Raw genomic sequence first — 25,705 nt, 5'->3', positions numbered from 1 at the left:
TGATGTATATTTTTTTCTCAGAATGTAATACTTGAGGAGTAGTATGTGTGATGAGAGTAACACTCAATAAATATGTATTGAGCACATGTGAAAGAACAGATTATGGTACCAGCCTGCTAGGTCCACGTCCCATCTACATGACCTTAGACCGGTCACTTAACCTGTCCAGACCTCAGATTCTTCACTTGCAAAATGGGGATAATAATAACAGCACATACCTTCTTGGATTTCTATGGGGATTAATGAGCTAATTTGTATAAAGTTCAGCCTGGCAAGTAATAAGGTTACATAAATAACAGTGATTATTTTCTTCTTCTCCTCCTTTTTCTGCTTTATCACCATCATCATCACTGTTACTATTAGTACCTACATGCCAGGAACCATTTTGGGCACAAGGAATACAACAGTAAATAAAACAACAAGAACCTTGTCTAATGAAATTAATATTCTAAGTGTAAGTCCAGATATACATACTCAATTTCAACAGTCTCATCCCATTGTTTCCATTTGTTAGTTCAATAGGCACCATGAGGGGGATATAGCTCAGTGATAGAGTGCATGTCTAGCATGCATAAGGTCCTGGGATCAATCCCAGGTACTTCCATTAAAAGTAATTACCCCCTGCCCCAACAAACCTAAAATATGTACCTAATTTTTCTATAAAATTGGAATAACCATACCTACCCGAGAGGTTGTCATGCAGATACAATGAGTGAGTACATATAAAAGTTCGGAACAGTGCCTAGGACATAAAAGCACTCAGTACACGTTAGCAGTTTTAATTTATATCCATGCTGTGGGTGTTATGGCTTAACATTACTGTCTTGATGCTTTCTGAGTTCCTATAATTTGTTGCCATAGTGATTTTGCATAGCATTTTCTCACAGCTACTTTGCCTCCATAAAGGATTACTTTTGAAATCATGCTAATTCTTCAGTTTCTGTTTGCTGCTCAATAAAACAGTGGTTACTAAAGTAAAAATAAAACATTGCTCACCCCCACCCCAAATATACTAAAACTAAGGGAAAACAGTCATAACAAACATCTCAGGTAGATAAGTTATCTGGCTTTTTAAAAACCACACGTCAATTAAATGTAGACTGTGGCGTCACAGAGAATTATTTGAATATCCCAGAACAGGAACTTTGGAAGACCAGTCTGGGTTCATCTTCTAGCTCTTCCGAGACCCCCTCTCCGAACCTACCAGGATTGTTACAAAGAGTAATGAGAGCTTTAGGAACAGGGTGAGTTCCCTGTCTTCCTTCCTCCTTTACACTGTACAATGTCATTGTAAAGGTGCTTTAAAAAAAATTCCTGTATTCTTAATGAAAGGACATCTCCTCTCTAATATAAGAAAAACACAAACAAAATAAGTGAAAGCCAACAGTAAATGGCATGTTAAAAAAAAAGTGTATAGAAAATGCATTAATTTCAAAGCAAGGGGCGTTTCTTTCCGTGTGAATCCCTGCATATATCTCATTGTGCAGAGAAGAAGCTGTAAGACGCAACGTGGCGAGAACTGCCTCTGTGACTTTGTGGGAGTCAATTAATCTCTCCTTAGTTTCCTTAATTCGACTTGGGCTTAGTGATCACCTACTTCAAAAAGGCAGCGGAGGCCTTTGAAGAAGAAGTTGCTGCATAAACTCAGGCAGGAGCCGAGCCTTATGAGCCGTGCCCGGAGGGTTTCCTCTCCTGGTTTTAATTAAAAACGAAATTAAGAATTCTTTCAGATTATATCAGCCTTTTAAGGGGATAAGAAGGTCAATGATTTGTTAAGCATCTTCTTTCTTCTTTTAATGGTGTATTTCCCAGATTACATCATGTGGACAAGGCTGGAACGCTCTTGCAGGAGCCACAGATCCAGGGCAGAGAGGATATAAAACATGGAGGAAGGAATGAGAGGCGGTGGAGCATGCTAGAAAGGGATTAAGGCTCCGGGAGAGCAGGAGCCTGGCTGTGGGAAAGCCCTGGCTGGAGTCCTGGTTCTTCCACTTGCTACGTCAAAATCCATCCTTTGCAATGTCACTGGGTGTATTAGGAACAAGAAGGCACAGGTGGAAAGTGCCTGGCTGCTACTCTGTGCTCCACAGAGGAGCTGTCATTCTGTCCATATTCCTAAAAAGGCACACATGGGATAGAAATACTGCTCCATGAATAGGTTAAAAAAAAAAAAAGAAAATTATACATGTGTGACATCGCATATGGCTTCAGAAACATGCCACCTTTTGCGGGGAGACTATACGTGTAATCTTAAAAGGGAAGATATATGACTCTGCCTGTGGTGACAAGGACACTCCTGCTGTTAAGAATGATGAAAGTTATTTGCATCCACAGCTTTCTTATGGCCTCCGGGGATATCCCTGGGCTAGTAAATATTCTTCACCTGATGTGTGAGAGCATTGAAAATAAATATACATGAGCTCAAGGCTTGACAATAAAATAAGCATATGGAAATAATAATGACTAATGCAGGTAGTACCTAAGCGAAAATTCATCTGCTCCATTTCCCTGGATCCTCACGACACTCCTAAAAGGAGAATCGCACACATAGACATATTTCCCCCTTTTTTTCCTGCGAGAGAATGGCCAAAGGCAGGCCTCAAACGTACACTGTCCCTGACTCCTCTGTCACATCAGGCTGCCATGATCCGGAACAAGAGACCTTCTCATATACTTTACCTCCTCTTCCTGCCAGAGTTTCCTTCTACAGAGTTTTACGTTTGAATCTATTTCTCGTGAAAGAGTGCTTCCTGTCTCCAAGAGGAGACAGTAGTGACTACTCCAAGTCAGAACATTCTTCCCCTTGAATCAGTCACTGAGTACCACCCCAGTCTATTTGATGATTAATTCTGTATTTATTTATATCTCTCCATCTCCATCGCTTCAATTTAGTTCTTCATGTTTTCAACCTTATTTGATACACTAACCAGTCCCCCTGCCTTCAAACTTTCCACACAGCAGTTAGAGTGATCGTTCTCCAAACACGAATCGAATTATGTCTTTGCTCAGCCTTAAAACTCTTCAGCAGCTCCTCACTGCTTACAGGCTCAAGTGTAAAATCCTCAGCTCGGCAAGGAACGCCCTCTATGATCTGAAACTCCCTGTGCCTCCGACTTTACCACCTACTCAGTAACCCTCAGCCACAAAGAATGACTGGGAGCTCCAGAATGCCTGTGCTCTGACACATTATGAGGCTTAACTCTGTCCTGTTTCTTCTACTTGGACCACATTTCTTCCCTCATCTGACTGATCAGCTCGCTGTCTTTGGGAAAACTTTAAGAAAAATAGAGACAGTTAGATGGTTCTTCCTCTGTTTACTCTTAGAGACTCATATGTACTTTTATTATAGCATTATTATGTCTAGAAGTTATATTTGATTTTGGATTTATAGACTTGGAGACAGTTAAACATTATAGATACGTTTTCTAATATTTTATTAGGAGAGAATGCTTGCCAAAGCCAGCCCACCATAACTTTGGCAAAGGGCTGAAGTCTTGTAAGATCTTGCTCTGTGTCCCCAAACTAGGGATGGCTTGAGGCTGCCAACTTTATGATTTCTACAAAGAGTGAATTACAGACATGGATTCTGAGTCCTGTGGAAAATTGTTAGAAGCCAGACTAGCAGATGAACCCATAAGAAGGTAAGGTTAAGTTTCTCATAAAGAATGCTGCTTATAAATGGCTGGGAACTGATGAAATAAGGTGTGAGTAGGGAACATTCCTGGATGTGTACGTTCATGCTGCCGCAGAAGGGACAGTCTAAGAGCATGCTTGCTTCCATCAGCATCTCTTATGTAATGATAGTCTGGTTTTGGTTACCTAGAGATTAAGGACACTGGAGAAACTGAGGGCCTTTAGCAGATGTATATTGCAATGCACAGTAATGAATTCTTCATTTACATGCCTTTGAACTGCTTAAGGGGACAGACCAGGTCTTTTTCACCTTTGGATCCCTAGCATCCAGGCTAATGCCAGGTTACCTAGTAGAAGTCCCCTGAATACATACTCATCTGAAACATTATGCTGTACATCAGAAATTGACACACTGTAACTGATTATACTTCAGTTAAAAAAATACATACTCACCAAGGAGTGAAGATGTTTTATGATCACATAATGCTTCAGAGTCCATTTCCTATCCAAAATCTGCCAGTATACTTTAACTAGCCCTCATCTGGTTTATCTCAGCCTCTGTTTATCAACTACAAAATAACAATAATTAGGACTATCTATGTAAAAGGACAAATGAAAATATGTCATACCTGTTGAGAAAACAGGCAAGAATATGATTTTCCCTGCCCCAGGAATATTAAAAACTGAATGACTCCCCAGTCTTCCAAAGTAGAAAAACCAATTACAACATCAAAAACTACTTTTTTTTTTTTTAAAGAAAAAGATGTCTTGGATAAGCAGGAGCCCCACAGCAACACCATTTGTTTTTCATAGAGCTCCAAATTTTAGTTTGATTCTAGGCTCGGCCCATTTCTTGCTCTTGCAAGGTCTGAAAAGTCAATTACTCTAAACATAATCTGCAGCCTGAGGAGCTGACACTTTGCCAAGTAATTTAAAGTGCTTTGCTAAGGAAAACTTGTAACTTTTCTGTTTTCTTTTAGATGATGTTATAGAAGGAAATTGTGTATACAATTAATTCATCCCTGGATGATTGCTATCGGTGCACAGAGCTGAGAAGTTGGGTATTCAAAATGCAGAGAATACAGATGACTGATTCTCCTTGCTTTTGCTGACTTGCCTCCATTTTTCTGAATGCTGATTAGAGATTAATTGGTACACATGGAAGGGTGGTTTCACATGCTAACTTTCCAGAACTAGCTCATATCCTCATCTGAGACTGTAATTACTATATCAATATGTGTAGGCTTCTGAAATAGACCATGGGAAATTCTTAAATGCCCTGCAAAATATACATTCCCACATATTGCAACTTAAAGATTAGCCATTTCTTCAATATTTTTGGTTGGCTTTTTCAGCTTACACCTTTGTAAAAATTGTCCTAGTATAGTATTTTACACTTTGTCAGTGCTTGATAAATCTTGGTTGAATGAACTGGTAGATATTTTCTTACAATATCCTTTTCAGGCCAGAAGATCCCCAAATATTTTTATGTTACCATGAGTAGAAGTAAGACATGGACCCATGAAGACAATGACTTGGGTTTCTCATCATTATCAGAGTTGGATAAAGGCTTATCTATCTAACTCTAAGTTCTCATCTACCTCTGAGATTCTATAAGTTATTCACAGTCACAGTGGAAAAAGCAAGTGATGGCATCATAAATGGAACTAGGTTCTTTGAACTTGTCTCCTGACTTACTGGCTGCATTTCAAGAAACATCTGCGTGGAGAGGCATTTTCCATTGGAGAGGAAGTAAATAATCTCTGAAAGGAATTGCCCAATCTTCACGAAGAACAGAGAGCTACTTAATCTATAATGTGGACACTGACCATCAAGATAATTTAAGGTGAAAGTGAAATATACACAATGAGTTCTAGTCTATTGCTATTCATGCCCATGCTGGATTCACTCATTCATGGAGGTATCTTATATACCTACGAAAAATTGGGTAAAGCACAGCTTGAGCCATAAACCGGTCCTGAAACAGGTACCTGTTTGCTTGTCTGCAGATCTTATTTCCACGTGTATTTAGTAGTCACTCAATAATTCTGAGCTCCGGCTGTGCCAGCACCATGTGTTAGGGATATAGCAGGGAACAAAACAGACATAGTTTCACTCATTGACCTTGCAACACAGAGTGTGAGACAGGCATTTGGTTTACAAATCACATAAATAAACATACAATTAAATATAAATTGCTTGAGACATATGGGGAAAAAGAAAAAGAGAGAATACAGTAGGGGACCTGATTTTCTCTTTCACGGGGCTTCTCTGAGGAAGTACAAGTTAAACTTCGATCTAAGATGACCAGAAGTTAATCAGGCAAAGTGTAGGAAGAGCTTTTCAGTTTGAGGAAGGAGCACATGTGAACTGCTCGGGACAGGAAGAGATTTAGTGCATCCTGCGAAGAAAAGGAAGGCTGCTGTGAACAGTGTGGTCAGCAAAGGAAAGAGTGAAATGAGATGTTTAAGAGGCAGGCAGGAGCTAGATCATGCACAGCCTGGATAAGATGTTAATGACTTTGCATTTTATCCAAATGCAAAGGAGAAAGAGAGATCTGATCTGTATTTTTAACAGATCTCTTCGGCTTCACTGACAATAAAACAGGAGGACAATAGGGGAAGGGGTGAGACCGATCAGGAGGCTACTGTAGGTGGAAGATGATGGAGGCCTGGATTAAAGTGGTGGAAAAAGAAGTAGAGGAGAAGGAACAGATTTGAGATACATTTTAGAGGTAGAATCAACAGGACTTGAAGATGGATTGAATGAAGGGTATGAGGGAAAACAAAGTTGAAGTACGATTTTTAAGTTTTGGGCTTGGGCAACAGAGTAAATGTACGTGCCATTTACTGAGTTGGGGAGGTGTGGAAGGGGTCTAGAATCAGGGTGAAGTCCAGAATTTCTGTATCAGTGTACTGGTGACAAGGCCACTAGAATGGGTATGCATGTATGACTTTTTAAAAAAGAAATAAATAAGAAAAATATGCATAATAAAGAAAGAAGACGGAAAAAGAAGGGGACAGAATTAGAATAAACAGAAAATAGAATGTCCAAAAGAAAGATGGAAGATAGGAGTTGGGACTAGTGCGTATCAGGACTGTTGAGGGTGTATAATATGAAAAATACATGTTCAACATTATACTGTAATTTTGTTTTAATTTGGGAAAACCCTCTATGGTCTTCATAATACACATTAAAGAAAGTAAATGGGGAAGAATCCTGTCTGGTGGGTCCACACAAAAGGTAGACCTGTCATCCACTTATTGGCGCGTTTTTAGGAAAGGAATCATCAAAATCCCCAGTGGGATGCAAGGAATATAACTTCTGGGTTCATCAGAAAAGAACATGGGTTTAAAAAAGATTCATGGACACTGAGCCAGAAGAAGGGAGATGAGAAGGCAGATAAAAATAGAGAAAGGGAAGACAAAGAGAAATGAGTGGAGGATTTTTCCAGCAAGCAAAGATGTCTCTGCCATCATGCCTATGTAGCTGCAGGTGCTAATGGTCACCTGGGTTTGAATCCCAGCCTTGCCACTTAGTAGTGAATGACCTTAGGCATATCAGGTAACTTCTCAAGGGTTGATTTTCTCGTTTGTAAAACAAAGATAATAATAACATCTACCTTGTAAGGTGATTGTTAGGGTCAAAAGAAATAATTCATCGGAAGTGCCCAACGACACACCTGGCACAGAAGAAGAGCTCAATAAACGTTAGCTGCCTTTATGTAACTGACTATTTACAAACGCATCATTACTAGAAAGACGGGGTAGGTGGTGGGTGTGCCTTCTCACTTCCCTGTGGCTACGGTGACTTTGCCCTCCTAGCTTCAGAGTATCAAGAAGTAGTTTTTATGATTTGTTAAAAACATACGAGGATTTAATTAATATTTATAAAGAATTTTTAAAAAAAGCAAAATTATTATAACCTGTTGCAAATTAGTGAAAGTGTCCCAGCTGATTACAGAGCCAAAAGTATGTTTCTCATTTGTTTCTAGAAATATTAGATATAATCTGAAATTTGTTATTTAACTCCCCTACCAAGGCAACTAATTGACTTCTAAACTTATTCTTTGACAATCACAGAAAGCAGAGATGATGTTCCAAGGAGACCCACTTGAGATATCTACTTCCACTAAGAATCATTCTGAAATCTACATTTTCTCAGCCCTAACAATATTATGAAGACATACGAAGACATTCTACCTGAAAATGTAACAATACAAGCACCCCATTACACGTAGAAACGTCACAGCTGAGATCTCCCCGTTTTAAGCTGCCCTGTACTACCTTATGGAACACTGTGTTCTCTTTCTCTCTCTCTGATAGCCTGCTACATGAAGATGGGGTTTTACTATTTGTTATACATAAGCAGAATTATGTCCCACTTTTAGACTTAAAACACTTTGTTTGCAAACTGTTGTGGAAAGACTCAAAACATTCTGAGATCAAATCTGGACTCCACATTTACTGGCAATATCATACTGAGGGAATTACCTTCACTTCTCTGAACTTCAGTTTTCTTGTATAAAATGGGAATAACTAAATAAGTTAGCAGATGGAAACACCTAGCATTATAACACACTGTCAAGGGAAAGATTTTATTCTTCAACTCTGTCAAGGTTAGATAGAGCCAGCTAGTTCTGCAGTGTTGGGTGAGTCATTTAATACCTCAAGGAATCAGTTAAATGGTGATGTTAATTTAATATTTTAGTTAAAATATCAAATGGCATTAATAGTATCTATTTCTTAGGCTATGTTATACACAGAGCACAGTATTATTATTCAAAAATGTATTAATAAAAACATATCCAATAAATGTTCTCTTTCGCCCTTCTGAATGAGGAATATAGTGCTAATTAAATTCCAAAATTAATTCTCTGGAAAATATAATGAATACCTTATTAAAAATGCATGGGAACCAAGAACATTTGGAGCATCATGTGATCACATGTAAGTGCTCTGTGATCACAGTAAGAAAAAAAAGTCAATGTTCTTAATTCTCCCATTGCACCAGGGGAGCAGAACATCTCTCCACCTTGAGGAGGATGTCAAGTGCAAGAGAAGTGAGCAGAGGCGGATTCTACCCATTTCTCCCCGTGGAAGCACATGCAATTCGAGAAGATGAAGTGAGGAAGCGCATGCAGTACCTGGTCATCTCAGAGTCAGGGAGCAGGCCTAGGTGGTAGTGGGGGTAGGGAGCTGAGAGAAGGAAGCTTTTGTCACACTCAACAGGGGAATAGTGCCTGGGAGAAGCAGGCTTATCACACAGTTTGTTCACAGTGCTGTAAACGGGTTCCGGAGGCCTGGTGACACAAGAGGAGAAGAAAGAGATGCATGGTTAGTGCACACATCGAACACCCATGCACCCAGCAACATTTCACCCTCTGCAACAGCAAACGTCCAGAGCAATGCCGTGGCCTCCATTAGGCCTGAGTTGAGAGTCTTTGGAGGAAACAAGTTCTCTGTTAGAAATGAGCACTTTGGCTGACACGTGGCATGACTAAAATTCCTATGTCAGATACCTCAACAGAGTCATCATCCACCTTTAAACGCAGAACCTTCTTGGATAAGCCAGCCTGAAATGCCAAACTTTGGGATCCTCTGGCATGGCTCTTTTTTTTTAACTGAAGTGTAGTCGGTAATAATGTATCAGTTTCTGGTGTACAGCATGATGTCCCAGTCAAGGCATGGCTCCTTCTTAAAACTGAGTCTCACCTTAAGTGTGAACTTCAGAGACCTTCCCTGACCACTTTGGCCAGGACACCATATTATTTTTCATAGCACTTTTTCACCGTATTTTTTTCTCAGCCTGAAATAATCCTTTTTGTTTATTTGTTTAATTTATTACTGTCACTCTTATTATACCACACACTGTGTGAGGAGAGAGACTACATTTATTTTATTAATCACCTAAAATTGAGTCTGGCACACAGTACATATTCTATAACTATTTGTTGAATGTGTATATGGACAAATAAATGAATACAACTTCCCACATTTATGTTGCTTTTTGTTTTGGTGCTGGTGTGTGTGTGTGTTGGGGGGAGGGTTGGCCTTACTCAGGAATCTAATTATATGATCTGAACGGCTCCTCCATATATTTATTAATGGCTCCCCCCACCTCAGTAATTGATTTCAGAGAGTTTTCTACAAAGAGGATGATAATTTTAGTAAAATTTCTATTAAATGAATTCATCTAGGGATACTAAAACATTATTGAAAATAGCAACTTTTTTTAAGTTGTTATTTACAAACGTGCATAGTATGATCAGATAAAATTTTCTATGACTTTTTGTCAAAGAAACATCCATGTACTACAAAGTCCTAGGTTATTAAAAAAAAATCTCATAACTCTATCCCCTACACCCTTTTAACACATGGTCTGAAATTGCTACCAACATCTTTTCATTAAGGTAAGGATTGAAAGAGCAGAATTTAAATGAAACAACTACCAGCTAGCAGTCTGGCCCATGGACCCAGGAAGGGTGAGCTTGTCTGGGAAGGTAAAAAGCAGATCAGTACATAGGGTGATGTCCACGACACCACACCCAGCAGAGGCAGAAAGCGCCCCTTAGGGCCACGAGACACCAGAGACAGCAAGTGGTGGCCAAGTGCCTGAGCAGAGGTACAGGAGGTGTGGGCGGCCAGCTCAGTCAGGGCACTGTCTGTGTGTCTGTAGCTCCAGCCCTCAACATGGCCTTTAATATGTAATAGGTGCTCAAGCAATGTTTCCTGAACTGACTGAGGAAGGAGAACAGGGAAGAAAAGAGAATAAACAAAGCATTAAAACAAACTACCTAATTTATAATATTGCCGTGGGCCAGTCTTATTAGCTTAGACATGCTATCTAGAGAATTAGATTCTTCCCCAACACAGAGCTTTCTATTGCGTAGAGAGAGATGCCCTGATCTGTTTATTCTGTATAACACAGTAGACGGGCTGAGGCGTAGGTGGGAGGAATCCAGGTCTATTTTGTCCTCCAGAATAGCTATCTCAGTGGTAAAAGGAAGTACTTGACGATGGAGTTCGCCTGTTCCATCCCAGTGGTTAATACTGTAACACTGCCAAGAGGAATTAAAGGTTTTTGAGATAAAATAGCCAGATTTTTTTCTTACATTAGGGAATCTGTTCTTAGTTAAGACAAGTGCTCCATTTTGGGAAAAATCTAGTAAGTTTGTAAATTTCTGTTTATTGATTATACATGTACAAAATTTATAATGGTAAACACCAGCCCTTAAAAAAGGCAGCTGCGAAGTTTTCTTAAAAAGTGTTTTTATCAGTTTTATAAGTAATTCCCACCATGGAAAGTGATGTAAAAGGAAAGGCACTTTCAGTTAGCCACTGAAATACAGCCCTTATAAAACAAGACTGAATACTGTTCTTGATTTGGGGCGTCTATTTTTGTTCCATCGATACACTCAGCTTTATGAAGATTAATGTGCATTTCCCATGGTTCTGGAGACAGATGCATGATTCTGGTTAGCTAAAACAAGTCGCCTTGGGAGATCACAGTCTTCTTTTTTTTTTTTTAATTTAAAAAAAATTGAAGTATTATTGATGTTTTTGATTGAAGTAATATTGATAACAATATTGTGTTAGTTTCTGGGGTACAGCATCATGATTCAGTTACACATATGTATATATATTTATCCTTTTTCATATTATTTTTCATTATGGGTTATTACAAGGTATAGAATATAGTTCCCTGTGCTATACAGTAGAGACTTGCTGTTTACCTACTTATGTGTATAGTAGTTTGTATCTGCTAATCCCAAGCTCCCAATTTATCTTTCCCTTCATCTTCCCCTTCGGTAACCATAAGTTTGTTTTCTATGTCTGTGAGTCTGTTTTATAAGTAAGTTCATTGTGTCATTTTTTTTTTAAGATTCCACATATAAGTGATATCCTATGATATTTGTCTTTCTCTGTCTGACTTACTTTAGTATGATAATCTCTAGGCCCATCCATGTTGGGGCAAATTGCATTATTTCATTCTTTTTTATGGCTGGGTAATATTCTATTGTATAGTTATACCACCTCTTCTTTATCCAAACATCTGTTGACGGACATTTACGTTGCTTCCATGTCTTGACTATGGTAAATAATGCTGCTATGAACACTAGGGTGCATGTATCTTTTTGAATTGGAGTTTTCTCCAGATACATGGGGTTGCTGGATCACATGGTAAATCTATTTTTAGCTTTTGAAGGAACGGAGATCGCAGTCTTATTTGTACCTAAAATATGTTGTCTACACAAACATTCAGTTCGTGAAAAACCTTTCGTTAATAGGCTGCATAAATACGAATTATGTAAGAAATGAAGAGGCATGTATGAGCTCTATGGGAACTATTCTGGGTAGGTTATCACAAGAGGACCTGCTGCTGTCCTCCAGCTTTTCCACAGGTAGAGCCGCTGTGGCAGAGATGGCTGGACTGCTTCCCACTCATGCCCTCCCCTTTTCTTATTAATAGGAATCAGGTTTTCCACTGGTCACTTTCCGTGTCATAAAGACTTTTATTTCTCATTCTCCTTTGTAGGTGGATGTGGCTGTGGGCCTCCTGATACGGCTGCTTAACGGGAGGCTGATTTAGCTGGGACCCCTGTAGTCTTGCTCTTTCTCACTTCCTCCCTTTGCTGACTTGGAGCCAAGATACAATGGTTGGAGCTTCAAAAGTCATCTTGGACAATGAAGCAACTTTGAGGATGAAGGCAAACAATACAGACAGTAAAGCAAAATGGTAGAGCTTGCATCACTGATGACATGGAGTTCTTTAATGGAGGATAAAAATAAAATATCTTGTTTAAGCTAGGGTAATTTTTGTTTGTTATATAAACAGGACCTAATATTACAGATATACCCCTATAAAACATAAGGCTGATTATCTAATAAAAAGAAATAACTATAGATAGGGCCTACCATAAGGTGCTAATACATTTAACTCTGTCAGAAGTCCAGGTAACCCTTTCTGTGTACACATAAAAATTTAAAGAATGCTATTTTCTGACTCTAGAATTGAAAATCCATGACTGTTTAGAGAATTCACTGCATCTTCATTAAAAAAAAATACATATATAAAATGGTGGCTGATCTAAACTGCACAGGGCTAAGAATAAAGGAATCAATGACTTCTTTCAGGCCATAAAACATTTTCATGATGAAGTCATTTCAGTAACATTGTACTTTCTGCCTAGAGAGCTTATTCAATTTTCTCAGTCTGGTGTTGTCTCCACAGACCAAGAAAATGATGCTACCTATTTTATGCTAGTCTTTTTACCTCAGTAGCACTATATTTTGAGACAAATCATCAGAATCAGAGCTGGCTAATACATATATACCTTAAGAAAAAAAATCTTTCTATTGTATTCACCTAAATTAGGGAAGAAATTTTATTCTCTGAACACTACATAAATTCAAGATGACAAAAATGAGGCCCAGTACATTGTCTAGTATTGAACTCCTGAGATTTTCTTACCTATATATTTTTTAGAACTGTATTACGATCATAAATATGTGAGTTATTTCACAACTCACATATCTGGTACATTTGGTGTCTGGGGCAGGCTTAAATACCTTGTATTTTAGAAAGTCACTTCCAGAATTGTTTCATTGTAGGCTGATTCCTTGCTTAAGCTTAATTCCTCTTGATTCAAAGTTTTATCAAAGATCAAGAAGACACAGCTACTGACACTGCAGGCTCATTTTTACCTATCATTCAGCTTTCATACCTTTCCTATTTTTTCACGTGTTATTTTGCATAGTCACTGGCTAAAAAGACATATGAAATGCAGCTTCTTTTCTTTATTGTGAGAACACTTGGTATCTTGAGATGGCTAGATGAAAAAACACCAAAACATAACAAAACACTTGACAGACTTGACAAAGACTTCTTGAAATACTGACAATGTCTCCTTGCAACGAAACAACTAAATTAAAAATATCAGTGAGAATCTCCTTCCAAGTGACACAAAAATGGGGTTCACATTTGAAGATTTCTGTCTGCTACCTTTATTACAGTCCAAAGATTCCATCCTGGGTTATGTATTACACAAGTATATGAGAGTATAAATATTACCTTATAATGTATAGTATACAGTGCATATATATAATATGTAGTATATGGTATTTATAGGTATATACTAGGTAAGTACCACACAAGTTACTGTCTGAACACAGGGAATGGCACACAGTAGGTACTTGAGAAATGTCTCTTTAAATGAATGGACGTAGATAGACAGATGGATGGATGGATGGATGGATTGATTTAAAAAATCATTCTCCACTGGGAGAAATGAAAAAGACTTCTGGGTCTTTCAAAAAGCTGTAACTTATTCCCAATTGTCTAATTAGGTTTCAAAGGTTTTAGACTATCATTAATTATAGGTTATAAAGAAGGACAGAAACTCCAACACTGTCAGAAACTGATGGCTTTAAGTACTTGGTGTGCACAGTTCATCAGCTCTCAGAGGGATGGGCTTCGCGGCCCGGCAAGTGTGACCACAGCGATGCCTGCTCTCCCTGTGAGAGTCACCCCACAAGCATGGGGCCCCTTGGAAGATTCTTAGCCCTGAGTTCCAGAAGGCCTAGTGCCAGCAGTCAGCATTCTTAGTATTTCCAGGCAGTTGTATTCTCTGTGACCTCTTTGCCAGATAGACAAGAAATGCCAGTTTATGAGGTGTCACTGGGATCTGGGTGGCAGGAACAGATGCCACCATCACTTCCAATGTATTCAATAAAGAAGTGCCATGGGAAGTGACTCAGACAGTGACAAGCGAAAGGGCCTGTTAATCCTATTACAAACCTCCAGAGTAGCCTAGGTCAGAAGGTAATGAATATGGAAATCTAATCCAAGGTACCTACTGGCTCTCTTCATTCTGTGGATGCCCCCCAGAAGGGGGGAAATTAGTTAGAGATATTAGTGTAATCTCTAAGTGACTTTATAAACAGATCATTTATCTTGCTGCCCGCTTATCAGGGGCACAGATAAATGGCTTTGTAGTCTCCAGCGCTGAGCCATCAGCATTTACTTGCATATCGATGGGTTTATAATTGCTGGCTCTTAGAGCATATAATTAGCACACCCTGGCCCTTGGTGATCTCTCTTTTCTCTGAATTCCATTAGCTCTTGCTATTTGTTCTGCTTTCTCGGCATTTTCAATCGCTAAGCCACAATGCTGGTGCATTAGAGGGAGGTGCTTCACCTACCCCGATGCTGAGGACAACTACCTGGCCTGCAACTGCCCCCTTCCAACCCAGCTCAGTCCCCTCCCGGATTGAAGCTGCTTGGACCAGGACTGGGCCTCAACTGTGCAATCATGGCTTGTACGGTGGTGCTCAAAATAGACTAGGCCAACTGGATTCTCCTATGGAATGTGAATAAAGGGGCAGGAAAAAAAAAAAACCGGTAGCAGAAGGGAAAGATGTGGACATGTAGAGGTAGCTGTAGTTGTGTCCATTAATTACAGAGCACCTGAGAGAAGCTTTACCAAATTTTGCAGGAAAGTATCCAGAGGTTTCTTGAATCTAGGCTAACAGTCTGGGTTCCTTTTTAGGGGGGCTATTAGGGCTCAAGCTACTGAATTTCTCTGCTGCTTGGCATATGACATTAGTTGTATAGTGGAAATCAACTATCACCTCCCACCATATTCCCTTACTGGCGCTCAAATCAGATCTTTTGCTTGCAATTAATAAAGTGGAAATAAAAAACACACTTTGTTTCTACTGTGCCTTTCAGTTCACCCCAGCTAGACTAGGCCACTCAGAAATAAGAGTCAAGGGCTTAGACCCCTATGTAATCCTATAGCACCTGAGACCCATACCACACTGGTCCTGTCTTTAAACTACTGATATTTTGTTCACCATGGATTCTTCTGCATTAATTTTATTTTCTAAAATACTTCACTAGAATATTATTTTAATTACTGAAATTTTGGGTGCCTCCTTAAGTTTTGCACCTGATGTGTGGGCCTTACCTGCCTCACCCTAAGTCCCAGCCGTGTACCACAGACAGTAAGTGTTCAATTCAGTGATGATGATGACAGTGATGGTGACTGTAAATGCTCATCTGTGTGGCACTTGAAGATATGAGGTTAAAGGAATAAGATTCACTTCTCTTAGAGGGACAGGAAGAAGGACTTACATTTTATTGAGTTTTCCACGTCTCCATTAAAAGGACTGCTCACAAAGCCCTCAGGCCTTCTCGGGCAGGGTCCTCTCCACACCATACTGTTAGATTTGGTGTACTGGGCTCTTTCCTTCTCTAGACTATTATATCCTAGAGGATCAGGATCAAATCTCATTTATTTTTGTTTCTCCGTAGCTTTCCCGAGGGTAAGAACGTATGAATAAAACACTATCATAGAAAAGAAATACAGCGGTGACAGAAGAAGGGATCAGTACTTCTACTTCTCTCTTCCTGAGCTAGAACTAAAAGCAGGAGCCCGACATGGCAGCAGGGAGGAAGCGGGTTATGTATTTCATGCCTTTGACCATGAATCTCTGTCATACAGACTGCCACAGGTAAATCTGCAGACCATGCAGGTTCTCCACTCATCCTGCTGTGACCTCTCTCGGCTGCCCTAGGTGGGCAGGGGGCATCTGGGCCCATGCTCGACATTAGCAGGACATAGAGCCACACGACACTAAAGATGGCAGTTGGAATGCTGAGGGTGTGGATGCCTAAACATCTAGCGTACTGCTGGATGTAATTTGGAGGAAAAGGTTTCTAAATCTTAAAAGGGTGACTCATACTCTTCTTTGTAAATAATACATTGTTTTTTGAGCCAAGGATGTGGATAAGTAAGCATAAGAGGATTGAGTTCCAGGCCTGGGCTGACAGGTCTGAAGGGTAGAATTCTGGGAAGACTAGAAGTAATTAGGGGATAAAAGAGCATGTAGGATCCAAGGGTGAACTACATGGCTCAACGTGTGACTCTGACATTGTGATGATAAGGATTAAGGAGGAGGCTGACTGCTTTTACACTGAATTCAGAACAGAGAAGTGTTAGCCATTTGGCGAAGGTACCACCAGAAACCTCAAGTATGATATGGAGAGGTCTTGGAACAGACTGGGCTAGACGATTTGTAAGAATCTATTTGTCTCCCTAATTCTAAGCATCATCAGATTGGGCCCCCAAGGACTTCCCCGGGGCCTCTGGGGTAGACGCCCATTTGCCCCATACTCATGTAACTTTCCCAAAACTTAGCTTCCTCATTTTAATGATATTAAAAAGTCTTCTCTGTATACCAGCAAAGTTGTAAACTATAAAATTATACACGGAATTAAATTGTCATGAAGCCGTGTGGTGAGGGTAAGGAAACAGAGCTAGGCTGGGAGGCTAGTTCTCCAAGTTCTACCCTGTGTGACCTTCTGAACTTCTCTGAGCCTTAGCACCCTCATCTGTAAAGTGGGCACAGCAACATGAACCTGAGGGTGGCCGCGAGAAACACAGGAAGACTGCGGGGAAAGCACCTCCCTCTGCGCGTGGCACCCACAGCGGCCAGACTGTCAGGCATTCACTCGCCTTCACTGAGAAGCAAAACCTCTGAGAAGGCTGCTCCCACTGTAATGTAATGCGGAAGCAAGTAACAATCAGCGGGTTTTAGTACCACAAAAGGCACTGCATAATGGTGCCTTCTAAATCCTCACTTTTGCTCTTGATTAGAAAGGTAGCTGACCCTGCATCAGAGCCAAGTGACGCTGATGCTTACTTTCCCTGAATCCCTCAATTATTTTCATTGCCTCTAACAAGATATCATCCCAATTCTAACTCTGAATGTGTGTCTGTACCTGCATAATGATTTGTCTTCCTGTGTGGCTCACAGCTGTGGTGTCATATCAAACTGTTGGGCCATAAGTAATTTGCTATTAATCATAGTCTATGTTCCGTAATCTGTAAATATTTACTTTTTAAAAATAGAAATTAGGATCAATTTCTCCATTTTCTCTACATAAACCTCACCCTTGGTTATATTTTACTATGTTTGCTTATTGAGGAGAGAAATGGCAGACCATTTAAAGTCATTTAAAAAGTTTTGAATTATTAAGTGCTTTATTTCCTCAAAAGAATGCTTGGGTTTCAGCAAAATTGGCCCCTTTCGGGACTATAGTTCATGAACTGTTTTACTGGAATAAGTGGTTGTAAGTCTATGACCTTGACAATGGTGACTATTAACAGGCATGTTTCTAAAGAGCACAGGAGTCACAGTACTGTGGTGCTGGGTGAGTGTGTCCAGCTACAACATCATCTTTGCGGCGTTCTGAAAGATGTTGAAACAAATAGTATCTGAGACATAAGGTCAGTTTGGCCAGACCAAGGCTTTTGAGACGTGGATTTGAATTACTGATGGAAGGTTTTGTATGTCCTATCAGAGTGTTTAAACTCATATTTTTATAAATCTACTTTTTAAGATTTAAAATAATTTTTTAAACTGAACTCACAGGATAAAATATAAATCTACAGAAGAAAGCAGGTTACTAGTTATACAGCATCCTGATGGCAAAAAAAAATTTTTAAGCATACAGTAAATAGAAGAAATCACGTAACAGCTGAGAGATTTGACTACATAAAAATTAAAACCACTGAAGCAGAAAATCTTATAAACAAGCAATAAGCTGGGGAAATATCTACTTCAATATATTTATCAATATTTTTAAGATGTTCCTACAACTCAATAAAAGAGAAGAAAAAAAAACCCTGAATAGAAAATAGAGGCTGCTAGTGCCCAATCACAAAAGAGGAAATAAAAATGACAAACGGATACACAAACATCAATGTTTAACCTCAGTAGGAATAAAAGTAATACAAATTAAATGATAAGCCCGCTTTGCCTGTTTAAAATAATAAAGGATTTTCAAATTGATAAATCATAATTTAGTTGTGGTATGGTGAGAGAGACACTCAAGTTTCTGGTGCTGTGAAGTGTAAAACCCCCTTAAAACATTTCAAGAAAGCAATCTGGCAATATATATCAGGCGTTTTAGAAGTAATCCTGCCCTTGGGTTCAGCAATTCTACTTCTAGTGTGCAATCTTAAGAAGAAAATATTTTTAAAAGGGGAACAAAGGCTTCCACAGAGAGAAAGTCATTGTGATTTGTTATAAGAACAAAACAAAATTAAGGAAGCAATGAAAATGTCCAGCAAGGAGACAAAGGCATAGAACATAAGATATATCCACGTTTCACCATTAGAGTTAATATTCATGAAATATTTTAATGATATAGGAAAATATTTTATAATGCTGGATAAAGTGGAGTTCAAAGTTACATATGGGGTTGTAGGGAAGTGTGTGTTGGGGGGGTGAGAACACCTCATTCTCTTACCACTTGGGAAAGAGACTTGAACTATGACGTGAAAGAAAGCACAGTGGGAAGTAGGACTCGGGTGCAGGGCTGGGGTGGGATGAAAGAGGGCTATCTAGAAAGTGGTGACACACAGCATGTGCAAAGCTAAAGAGGAATCTGAAAACACGCCCCATTTAGGAAATTTGTTAAAGGCTTGAGTAGGAGACAGACTTGAAAAGGCAGGCATGTCTTGAGTACAAGTCTAATGTCCACAGGCGACTGGAAGCCACGGAGATTAGCGGGCACTGAACACAATTAAATGGGTTCAATCATTTTGACTGTTCATTTGTATAAGTATTTACTAAAGGCCTACTCTGTACCAGGCCCAGAGAGAGAGATACTATTGACAGTGAATAAGATAAAATCATTCCTTCTGCTCACTGAGCAAACATTTTGTTTGCAAGGAAATTTGACTGCGGGGCACAGAGGCTTATTTGAGCTACTTCCGGTGTTAGGACATACGCAGAAAGGAAGTCAGAAAAAGCTGAACTAGCCGAGATCAGAAAGGTGAGCTCTCAAGAGCCGGGTCTTTACTCCAGAGCTTTCCCATCAAGATAACCCCTTCTCTCTCTGTGCTACGTTTCTTCTCTCGCTACCCACCCCTTTCTTTAACTGATATTTCTAAATGAGATGCTCTCTACCTCGTAGTTTCTGCTTGCTCTTAGCTTCTGTCTCCCAATAACATCAACTTGCACACGACTCAGGGTGGCCCCTCTGGCTTCCTTTACATCATCACCTACTAGCTTCACCTTTCACTGAGAGTTGTTCCTTTGGCCTGCTTTTCAATGAAAGATTCCTAAGGATTTGAAAGACCTAGTTCACTTTTTTGAGTAAACCACATCATTGGTCGCTGGCTAGCATCTGCATTGGCATCCTTTGGGCCAAGTCTACACCCTGTCCATTCAAATCTGGCTGGAAGAAGAACCACCTGATCCTTTCGGGTTTGCCCTTTCAGCAGAGCTGTAGGCGGGACACCACCTTCTGAGGTGATCTGGGCATTCACTGAGTCTAAGGTTTGGCCTGTGGAGTGACTACCTACATCTCTATATTTTCAGCCAGGACTGTATGAAGATGGTATACAGGAAACAAAGCCATTCCTCTGGGAGAAAAATTTGGAAACAACAAAAGAGAAGAGCTTGAATGATGGAAAAATATGGGGAACTTCACAAAACCTCCTCCCTACCAAAGATGGTCCAAAGTGTCTATCATGATATTAAAACTAATATTACAAAACAAAATCTCTACTTGTACAATAATCATTTTCTTTTCTCAGAGGCTCCAAGATGACTTATACCTGTAACACTGAAACTTAAGGTTTCCAAATCTGGTAAGATCTTGAGTTTTAAAATTCACAACTACATGTGAATTTCTGAATATGTTTAGCCAAATCATGCCTTCTAAAGCAGAATGCAATATGTCAGCTCAGCTCTATACTTCTGCATGTTGCTTTTACGTTAGTAATACAGACTTGAAAGGAGAGAAAACCCCTTACGCCTTTAACTGACTGAAAGCTCAGGTGGAGTGTAACAGCAGCTCCCCTGCAGGACAGATGATGTTCAGATATACTCTCTGCTTACAGGCAGGATGAAGTGGCTTTAACCAAATCACTTAAATGGATTTCTTTCCCATCTTTAGGAAATGGTACGTTTTCCTCTACTTCATGCAGCTGCTACCATTTACCCTTCTGGGCCTGTTATCGGCAGCAGGTTATGAAGACTGCCTGGCGGCCAGGAACGAAGGACAAGACATCCATAAGAACAAAAGATTGCTGTAGCTCCACCGCCTTCCTCTCTTTGGAGAGGACTGTTTGCTAAGAAGCATTGCTACTAAAGTTGCAGACTAAGAGAGCTTGAGTTGATGGTTCACAACCAACTAAAATTACACGTGTTGTTCCTTTCTCCCAACTGCGTATTTTAGGAAATTCCCGTGAACGTATGTATAACTTATTCTCGGTTTCTAGCAGAGTCTCACTCCTACTTTCTCCAGAAAGCCTTCTGAAGTTACCTACTTGCAGATTTTTCTCTCTTCCCAATTCCCATACAGCATATTCTTTATGACTGCCCCCTGGTTTTGCACTCTGATGGATTTTAAATAATAATAATAATGCCAACAACAACATCAACAACTGCTTACAGGTAAGTACTTACATCTTGGGAACCTGCTACAAGCCAGGTGCTGTGCTACACTCGCTTTCTATAACATGTATTATGTAATTCACACATTAATCCTATGACACATACAATTTTATTATTTGCAAGACTTACCACTACCTTGCCTATCCTCACACAGCTGACTTGTTAGTGGCAGGGATGGGCTTTGAACCCTGGTCACCTGGCTGCAGAGCCTGGGCATGTAATCATTATATTTTATTTAAAAAAATTCTAGCACATACTTCCCCTCAAGGGTCTAATTATATTTCTCGGTCATCTTGGGAATTATAGTTCCTCTTTTAAAGGCAGTAAGGAATAGAACAAAGAGAGTAAGCTGTGAGTCTGACCTTCTAGATTCGAATTCCAGCCCCATCACTTAGAAGCCATGCGATCCTGGGCAATTTGTTTATCTCTGGGCCTCAGTTTCTTCTCTCAGGAATCAAGAATAGCACTTACCTCCTCTTAGGACCTTATGAGTATTAGACGAAATGATGCTTGAATAGCACTTAGCACAGTGCCTGACTGGCATTTGGTAAATGTCATGACTGCCACGGGTATTTAAACAGGAAATCTGGCAGTTACCTGGTTTGTACGTTTAGTCATTTTCACGGAAATGAATTCATTCTTAAGAGATGACTTCCTTTTAGGACGACAAAATCACATTTCTGGCCATGTTTAGGATAGCCAGATTTAGCAAATAAAAATACAGGATGCTCAGTTAAATGTGAATTTCCGGTAAACAATGAATATATTTTAATATAAATATGGTAATATTGCATGGGACATATTTACACTGAAAAGGATTAATTGTTTATCACTGTTGAAATCTGGTGTTTAAATTCAGATTTAACTGGGCATCATTATTTTCTCTGGCAGCCAGCTGGTCCTTTGCCTCACAAGCTCCCGTGTTGCCAGTACTCTGCCCTCCAGCATATACATTCACACTGTGGTATAATATACTTGTTTACGCTGACTCTCCTTTTGATTTGCTGCATTCTTTTCAGTCTGCAGATGTTCTTAATTTGTTTTTGCATTCCCAGTATGCAACACTGTATCTCCATGCCTATGCCCGAATTCTTATCTATACTCAAATCTACACATAAGTTGCAGATAGATAATATTTAACATTTTGATTTAGATCATATTATACATATTATTATGCTATTGCTTTTATTTTCAAATTTTACATTGTATATTAGGCATCCTTCTGAGTCAGTACACACAGTATTGTCTACCTTTTCTCTAACATCTACAGACAGCTACCCTAACAGCTACCCTCTTTCTATATCGCTGGTGATGGTACCAACTGCTAAACCTCTGACCCAGAAATCCCACTTCCAGGAATCTGTCCTAAAAGTTGACTACAATAGGTATACATAGAAAGTCACTGTCACAAAGCTTGCAAAAGCAAAACACTGGTAAAAACATACGTGTTCATCAGTATTGAACAGTCATGTAGGGATTGAAAACATTGCCATGAAAACATTTGGTGACATGGAAAAATATTCACAACATATTATTAAGTGAAAAAAGCAGGTTAAATAGTATGTATATAGTTTGGTCTGGTTTTTGTAAGTAACAGAAATATAAAAGTATGGTCCCAATTTTATATAATAAGTATCAAGAAAAAACGTTTGGAAGTAAATGCCAGGGAATTTGCTGAATATCATATCTGGGAAATACGTCTACATAAAGTTTTAATTTTCTCTCAGTATTGCATGACTTTTAAATGATATTAAAAGCTGTTTATCATATAAGCTGAGATATAAAAAGCCATAAATCTATATGTAGGGTGAGGCCAATTCTGTGAGAAGTGTATCTCTGTGCCTAAACGGAAGCTTGGAAAAGTCACTGAAATGTTAACAGTGCTTTCTCCAAGTGGTGGAATTACAGGCAACTTTGATTTTCTTAATTATACTCTAAAATTATTTTTAAAAATATTTTCTTTGACACCAGAGGTCTGTTAGAGGTTTGTATTGGGTCTTGTTCAATTCGGCCACAAAGATCTATATATTATGAAACAGCAGAAATAGAAAATAAAAATTTTCCTGCTACTAGGCTAATTTTTGTTTAATAATGAGTTACTTTTATTTCTGTATGATGCACAGGTACTAACAAGTTCTTACAAGAGTGGTAGTGCAGCATTAGGAATAATTGGTTATAACTAACAGGATGGCCTAATGGACATTGCCATATTTGCCGTTTAAATTTATCAGAATCTCAAATGTCTTGAGGTATGCAAATATATTCATGTATTAAGAAGAGTCCAATTAAAGTTTAGTCTACTTCAGGGAAATTATGTGCTAACTAGAATCCTTTTACAGAAATGATGACAATTAAAACATATTTACAGCAACTGTAGTCTTTTCACTAATGCATCTACTCATTCATTTGATATATATTTATACACTTGGAAAACATATAGGGAGTTATGAACATGGTGGAAAGGACATGAGTTTTCAGACTAGAAAACCTGCCTTTTAATTCTGTTCTGCCACTTACTCAGCTGTGTGACTCTGGGGAAGTTAGTTATGTTGAATCTTGGCTGCCTTATCTAGAAAATGGTTTACCTTAAGACCTTTCTTATAGGACTGCTATGAGATTAAATGAGATGCAATATGAAAAACCTTAAATAATCACTGCCATATGGTAAGAGCTCAGTAAATAACTGTATTTATGTTCTATTTTTATGTATGAATCTAGGGGATGTGGAAGATAAAAATCTGATCCCACACAGATTCTTCCCTCAAGCATCAATATGTCCTAGAGAGAGGATTTATGTATGCCTATGTGTGTGTGTTTAATAAAATAAGCTAAAACTGGCTACGTGTGCCTTGAGAATTCAGATAAAAAGAAATTATATCCTGCAGAAAGAACTAGGGAGAATCTTATGAGGAGGCATCACTGGAGCTGGGACATGAAAAACGGACATTATTTGAACATGTGAAAATAAAGACAGAGATGGCTATGAGAAGCATACGTTTGGTTGACAGTGTTGCAAGAGCAGGCAGGGAAGCTGGTCAAGCCAGGTATCTGGTTAAGTTTGTTGGGTCATGGGGGCATGAAGGGGGAAAGTGGAAGATATGTCTGAGGATATGGTAACGTACAACACAGGAACCCATCTACAGCAGAGCTTCTATTTTAATAGACAAAATGAACTCTCTTAAATCTTGGGGACATTACGTGGATTATGTATATTTGAGGAATTTTACAGTTATTTAATAATCTAGGTGGTAACACAGAGAGTTTGAGTCTCAACTCTCCTACCTAGTAGCTGTGCAAATTTCAAGTTACGATTTTCAGTCTTGTACAATTGTGACAGAGAGCATGCGACAACTATTGTGAAAATTAATAGAAAAAAAATACGAATGACTTATCAGAATACTTGACAATGGCTAAACTCAGCCAATAGTCACCAGACTATTCTCACTGTTTCCCAAACCTCCTCTCCCTCCCTGCCAAACACATTTTTGGGACAATCATGCGTATGGCCCTCCTGCTCATGCTCTGAGGACTTTTCAATAAGAAATCTCTCCTTGTATACTGTCGGCCAAGGTATCTCCAGCAGGTTGAGTAAGAGCGCAAAACACACAGAGGGATGAAATAATGGGCCTTGAAGTCCACCTGCAAAGAGGACTCCTGGCCCATCAGGAGGACGCAGAGAAGACTGCTTTTTTGGGGAAACCCCAACTAGGCCAGTATATCCAATGGAAGTGAAAGCTATTTTTAAACGAACTATTGAAATGAAGATACACAATAAGGAAACCAGATAGAGGAAATTTTTTCTCTTTCTTTTTAAGATTATCAATAGAGCTGAACCTTCCATCTACCAAATCTAATCACTCTGGAAGAGATTCAGCGGATGGGAGAAATTTTAGAACAATACATTCTGATCACAGCTAAGATGGATATTGGGCAGCAAAAGTATATACGGGTTATAATTAAAAAAAAAAGACACAGTGAAAAGTAGGGGTCAAAACATCAAAGAGCTAGTGGACTTCACAGGCTTGTGTCAAGAATCTTGAGTGTAGTTCAGGATACCTGAGTGCCAGCAGGGGGGAATACAGAATGAGAGCTTAAAGTCATCCTACAGTCTTCTCTTTTGTCTTCATGTGAAACATTCTGCAGAATCTACATGACTTGCCTAAGCTCTGGAATTGCATTTCTGGAGTGATGGGGTAGGGAAGGAAAATGGTTGAATACAAGTTTATTCAAGTAATAGCAGAGAATCCTCAGATTTGTCAGTCACTGTTTGGTCATACAGATCATCACTTTCAATCTTCACAGCAACAAACTTTCAAACTTTCACAGTGGATATTACCTATAGTTTTTTGGATAAGGAAACTGACGTTCAGAGGGGATAAGGTGATACTAACAAGGGAATGGCCAAATCGAGATGTGAATGCAAGTTTGTTTTGACTCTAACATTCTCTATGCAATATTGCACCGAAAACTACTAAGTAGAGAAATGTAAAGCAAGGTAAGAATTTCCCACAGTGTGTGTGGTAGTTGTGTGCACTGTTCAATCTCTTGTGTTTGCTGAGGCACCTAGATCAATGGGTTCCTACAAAGAGCATCCA

General features: G+C 39.2%; 1 protein-coding gene across 13 annotated transcripts in view; it reads right to left on the bottom strand.

Moving 5' to 3' along the window:
* The window catches only part of DLG2 (discs large MAGUK scaffold protein 2), a 1,735,130-nt gene that overhangs the window by 406,634 nt on the left and 1,302,791 nt on the right, over positions 1-25,705 (bottom strand). For 12 of the 13 annotated variants that reach the window (XM_072969091.1, XM_072969075.1, XM_006197467.4 and 9 more), the window contains one exon: positions 8,780-8,935. The exons of the other annotated variant lie outside the window; for it this stretch is intronic. In XM_072969091.1, the coding sequence (XP_072825192.1) occupies positions 8,780-8,935 (156 nt within the window). The remainder of the gene's footprint in view (positions 1-8,779; positions 8,936-25,705) is intronic. 13 annotated transcript variants of the gene reach the window in all.

This window comes from Vicugna pacos, chromosome 10, assembly GCF_048564905.1.
Source record: "Vicugna pacos chromosome 10, VicPac4, whole genome shotgun sequence".
In the NCBI taxonomy this organism is placed as follows: Eukaryota; Metazoa; Chordata; class Mammalia; order Artiodactyla; family Camelidae; genus Vicugna; species Vicugna pacos.
Note: the sequence above shows the minus strand (reverse complement) of the source record. Positions and strands in the feature narration are given on the sequence as shown.